The sequence below is a fragment of the Delphinus delphis genome, chromosome 1 (genome assembly GCF_949987515.2).
Source record: "Delphinus delphis chromosome 1, mDelDel1.2, whole genome shotgun sequence".
Taxonomy (NCBI): domain Eukaryota; kingdom Metazoa; phylum Chordata; class Mammalia; order Artiodactyla; family Delphinidae; genus Delphinus; species Delphinus delphis.
Window position 1 is genome coordinate 86,541,694 of NC_082683.1, and position 6,000 is coordinate 86,547,693.

Below are 6,000 nucleotides of genomic sequence, written 5' to 3' on the forward strand. Positions count from 1 at the left end.
GGGCACTAGAAAAGAGTGCTGGACTCAGTGGATCACAGTTCCCTTAACTATAAGATGCAATTACTTGAGTTTGTCAAAGTATTGTTGTATCAAATAAAATAATGTGTATGGAAAATCATAATACATTATTCAACTAGAAGGGGAATTATGACAATTATGACAATATGAGAATCTAAAACTAGAATGAGCTGATGGGTATGATTGAAGGTCAGGCCACCCGTGACACTGTGTATTTTTGATTGTTACTCTAATTTTGATATTAGTTTGCTTTACTAATTATAATGATTTAAAAGTGGGGAAAAAATCAGTTTCTTGATAGAAAACAGTGAGAAGCCAAATAACAGAAATATATTTTTTTCAAATAATTGTTTTAACATCTTTTTCTTTTTTTTAAATAAATTTATTCATTTTATTTATTTATTTTTGGCTGCATTGGGTCGTCATTGCTGCACATGGGCTTTCTCTAGTTGCAGTGAGCCGGGGCTACTCTTTGTTGCAGTGTGTGGGCTTCTCATTGCGGTGGCTTCTCTTGTTGCAGAGCATGGGCTGTAGGCACACGGGCTTCAGTAGCTGTGGCAAGTGGGCTCAGTAGTTATGGCTCGCAGGCTCTAGAGCGCAGGCTCAGCAGTTGTGGCATACAGACTTAGTTGCTCCATGGCACGAGGGATCTTCCCAGACCAGGGATTGAACCCATGTCCCCTGCATTGGCAGGCAGATTCTTAACCACTGCACCACCAGGGAAATACATTTTTAAAAAATATAGTTTACGGGCTTCCCTGGTGGCACAGTGGTTGAGAGTCTGCCTGCCGATGCAGGGGACACGGGTTTGTGCCCCAGTCCGGGAAGATCCCACATGCCGCGGAGCGGCTGGGCCCGTGAGCCATGGTCGCTGAGCCTGGAGCTGAGCCTGGAGCTGAGCCTGGAGCTCAGCTCCTGTGCGTCTGGAGCCTGTGCTTCGCAGCGGGAGAGGGCACAGCAGTGAGAGGCCCGCGTTCTGCAAAAAATTTAAAATATATATATATATAATTTACAATTATAAGGAAGTTTCACACTAGATTTTGAGATTTTTTGTTGTTGTCATTTTGATGATTCTTTATATCCTCCAATTATCACAGTCCTGGATGCAGTGAATACTGAACTAAACTATTTATGTGGTATAAATAATCCATTTCTTGAGTTTTTACTTAGTTTTTCATACTCAGAAATCCAAGAAAAACAAGAAAGACTAAAAAGATTTAAGGAGTTGTAGAGATTATCATTCATTATTTTAAAATAGATTTATGTACATTAACTGGGTAAATGAGCAACATATCAGGTAATAGGTTAATATTAAACATTGGCAGGAGGAGGCAGTTAACATATTTAGTTAGTAAAAAAAATCTGCTATCAAAATTCCAAAAGAAGATTGGTAGCTTCAGGAGCTACACAGTTCAGAGCATGTCCTCAGTTTTGTAGATCCAGAAATCTGATGGTCAGCAACATGAGTGGGGATCAGGCTTTTATAGCAAAACCTAACATTAACAAATTTAGGGATCAATAGAAGCCAGGATGTCAGTTGATGAATATTCAGATTGAAAAATGCAGTGTTTATGATGAGCAGCATATTTGCATCAGTAGTAAAGTACATTTCTTCTCTATGGTCTTTGCATTTACTGAGCACTTACTATATTCCTGGCATGTATTAACTCAGTCATCTTCAAAGGGTATACATACTCCTGGAAATACATAAAAATTTCCAAGAGGTATGTAAGGAATCAATTTCTACACACTCAACCTGCATATATACTCTTTCCTAAAAGTTGATCCCCTTGGGACTTCCCTGGTGGCACAGTGAATAAGAATCTGCCTGCCAGTGCAGGGGACACGGGTTCGATCCCTGATCTGGGAAGATCCCACATTCAGCGGAGCAACTAAGCCCGTGTGCTACAACCAGTGTGCTCGCACGCCACAACTACTGAAGCCCATGCACCTAGAGCCCGTGCCTTGCAACAAGAGAAGCCACCGCAATGAGAAGCCCGCACACCTCAACAAAGAGTAGCCCCTGCTCGCCACAACTAGAGAAAGCCCGCGCGCAGCACCAAAGACCCAATGCAACCAAAATAAACAAATTTATTTTTAAAAAAAAGTTGATCCCCCTGCAATTATGCATTTTTTTTAACTCACCTGCCCTCCAAAATGGTCCTTCTTCCACTATGTAAAAGAAAGGTGTCTCAAAAAAAAAAAAAAAAAAGGTGTCTCATCTTGATGGGCCAGTGACTTATTAAATGTATCCATGTATCCTGGTGGTCATTCAAGAGATTGGTTATTTTCCATTTGCTAATGAATGGCTATACCTCTTACCAGGTTTGTAATATCACAGACATACTTAACCGTTTGATCCTCAGCTTTCTCATCTATAAAATAAGATTCATAGTAGTCACTGTGAGGTTTAAAGAAGGTAATATGTGATAAAACAACCATTACAACGCCTGACCAAGTATTCATATAGATATTCAGCCGTTGTCATGATACTTCTCTTGATTTTCTGTGCTAGTGTTCTATAATCTGTATTTCAAAATACGTAAATTGTTTTTCTGCCTTTCATATGGTGGATGGTAGGGAGATAGTTAAGTAGCTAACTTGTTTCTTTTACCATGTCTCACTGTCATTTTTAGGATTTGCTTTAGAAATGAAAATGTTAATTCACAACACTAATCAGCATGGAGGGCTGATCTTCCTTAGACATTTACTAAACTAGGAGAGTTGAAGAATATGACAGTGATAGAAGTTTCATCACATTAGGATTAATACCATCTTTCGTGCAATTTGGATCCCTTATTTGACAGGAATTCTAAATAGAGCAGACTGCTCAGATTTTTATTTTGAATTTTACCTTGCATATGTTCAAAGATTTTTTAAATGATAGTTTGGCAGAGTTATCAAAAAGATATGATATCTCCTGAAAGCAGTAATTGCTTTGGCCTGCCCTGCAGTGTTACCACATAGTAGATAACGTATGGATTTGCAGAAGAGGCCAGAAATCAGGTTCGCAAGGGAAACAGGACTCTTTCCAAAGGTGAACCATGGTTCTCTATGGGCCCTTCAATCCCAGTTCATAGTTTTCATTGTTTTGTAAATGTTGTGGATAGATTTTTAAACATTATCTGTATTTAGGTATTTTTGTGTTTCCTTCTTTTTTATACTCAAAATTTGGTGAAGGAGATTTTTGAGTATCTATAAAGCTGAATTAAAAATTGTTTTCCTGGCATTGAAAAGAAATAAAATACTAATAACTGCTAATATTTAATGCATTTCTCCATATGATGTTAATTGTAGGTATTTTGTAGATGTTCTTCCTCAAGTTGTAGAAATTCCCATCTGTTCCTAATTTGTTGAGAATTTTTTTTTTAAAGTAAGAAATGAACATTGTAATTTGACAAATGTCTTTCCATGTCTATTGAGATGATAATAAATTACATTTAATACAGTCAGTTACATTGATTGATAGTTGAACATTAATCCAATCTTACACTCCTGGGATAAACTCCATTTGGTCATGAAATATAATTCTTTCTATAGATTGCTGGATTTGATTTGCTAAAATTTTGCTTATAATTTTTGCATCTATGTTTATGAGGGATAGTGGTCTGTAGTTTTGTTCTTTTGTAATGTCTTTGGTAAGTTGGAAAGCATGCCTTTCTCTTCAGTTCTCTGGAAGAGTTTGTGTTAGAATTAATATGATTCTTCCTTAAGTTTTTGGTAGAATTCACTGGTGAAGCCATTTGGGCCTGAAGTGTTCTTTGTGGAAAGATATTTAACAACAAATTCAAATTCATTTGAATTATCTGTTTTTTCTAGAGTGAGTTTTGGTAGTTTGTATCTTTTCATTGGTTTCATTTAAGTTCTCAATTGTATAGGTATAAAGTTTTCAATAATATTTTCTTTTTTTCCTTCAGTAGAATTTAAAGGGATGTCACCTCTCTCATTCCTAACAGTTGGTAATTTGTGTCATCTTTCTTCTTTTATGAACAGTCTGGCTAAAAGTTTATCAATTTTATTAATCTTCTCAAAGATTCAATGTTTGGTTTCATTGTTTTTCTCTTTCATTGAGTCAAACTTCTATCTTTTCTGGTTTTTTTCTTCTGCTGCTTACTTTGGTTATAATTTGTTGTTTTTTAGTTTTTAAGGTGGAAACTGAAGTCATTTAAGACCCTTTCTTCTTTTCTGATGAAGGTGTTTAGTGATATAAATTTCTCTTTATGTACTACTTCAGTGGCATTCCAAAATTTTTTATACATTGTATTTTCATTTTCATTCAGTTTAAAATAAAATACTTTCTAGATTACCTTTTGATTTCTTCTTTGACACAGGGCTTATTTATAAGTGTCCTGTTTAGATCTCAAATATTTGGGGATTTTTCAGATATCTTTCAATTGCTGATTTCTAAGTTAATTTCATTATGTTCAGAGAACAAACCTCATATAACTTGATTCTTTTTAAATTTATTGAGATGTCTTGTATAACCTGGAATATGGTGTGTTTTGGTAAATGTTTTATATGCACATGGAAAAAAATACATATTCTCTTTTGTTCTGTAGATATCAGTTAGGTCACCTTGATTCATTTCCTGGGCACATTAATGACTATCTCACCACCTAGTCCCAGCAGACCATCATAATATAATCATTGCTAATTTTTTGAATACTTACTTTGAGCGAGGCATTCTGCATAGAAATTTATACAGGTTATGTAAATTTAATTTTCACGATTGCTTTACTGGTAAGTATTGTCATTACCTAATTTATAGCTGAAGAAACTATAATAGAGATTAATCAATTTGCACAAACTCACACTTGATATAGTAGGATTCAAATCTGATTAAGCCATGCTTGTATCACTACTCCTCTGTCTAGGTACTTAATGCCTGCCCCCTCAGATCCAAATGGCCCATCTTTCCCTCTACAGTTTATTATAGATCTGTTTTCTATCCTGACAATGGGGGAATAGTGGATTATTTCAGCAAACTAATCCATGCTAATTTTTTAACGTCTTATGGTTTCCTCTTATTTAGCAACAGTTTCCCTCATTAAGAATTAAAATATGTAGAAAATGACAGGGATCCTGGCAAGCCTGTGGGAGAGAGGAGTAGGGCAGCTTGCTATAGGAACAGATACGTAAGGATTTATTAATCCTTCTAACAGTGAAAGTGAACTACTGTTGACCTCCTCATGGTGTGTTTCCATTATTTAGTGCCTTGCTACATGGGAATCCTTCCTTACATCACAGACAGATCTCCACTTGGAAGAAGCCTCTGAAGATAAATCGTAATCGCATTGAAGACTTCTCTGTGATCTTTGGGAGATAACCAAGGTTAACCAAAGTTATTCTTTCTGGATGGGCTGGGTCCTTTCTAAAGTGAACGAAAAGTGTTTCACACTATCTGGAAAACCAACAACTTAAAACTCAGGTGTTCCAGAGCATTCATATGAATTTGGATATATATATACATATAAATATTTAGCTTAGTTTTAACTATGTTCTTAAATTTGTATACTAATAATTATACATTAAAAAGTTTTTTTCTTAAATATTTGTCTGTGGAACATGTCATTTTAAATATATTGTAAAGACTCAGTTTTAATAAAAAGTTTAATATGAAATGACTTGTGTGTGTTCTTTTTCTACTAGTAGCTCAAGCCTCTGAAGCAGATTCTAATGTGAATCCAATGTATGTTAACAACTATCCTATGTATTCACCATTATTTCATCATAATTTTCTCTGAAATGCTATTTACTTTGATATTAGGAATTCAAAGTAAATATGCAAAAATGATTAAATATTATTAAACATTAATGATAACTTCAAAAGTTGGTTTATTAAAAGTTAAGTAACTGTTTAAAGATTACCAAGATAAATTTAAATTATTTTTTGAGTTACTATTTAGAATTCCTTATACAGTCATTTTCCCACTGGTAAATTTATTCTTTTTTTTGGTATTTTTTTTTTTACATACTCTTCAC

The 6,000-nt window shown here is 34.9% G+C and overlaps 1 protein-coding gene across 4 annotated transcripts in view; it reads left to right on the forward strand.

The window, feature by feature from the left end:
- The window catches only part of SNX7 (sorting nexin 7), a 98,240-nt gene extending 92,601 nt beyond the window's left edge, over positions 1–5,639 (forward strand). For all 4 annotated transcript variants that reach the window (XM_060026081.1, XM_060026105.1, XM_060026090.1 and 1 more), the window contains one exon: positions 5,230–5,639. In XM_060026081.1, coding sequence (XP_059882064.1) covers positions 5,230–5,307 — 78 coding nt within the window. In that variant the 3' untranslated portion in view covers positions 5,308–5,639. The remainder of the gene's footprint in view (positions 1–5,229) is intronic.
- Positions 5,640–6,000: the final 361 nt, after the last annotated feature.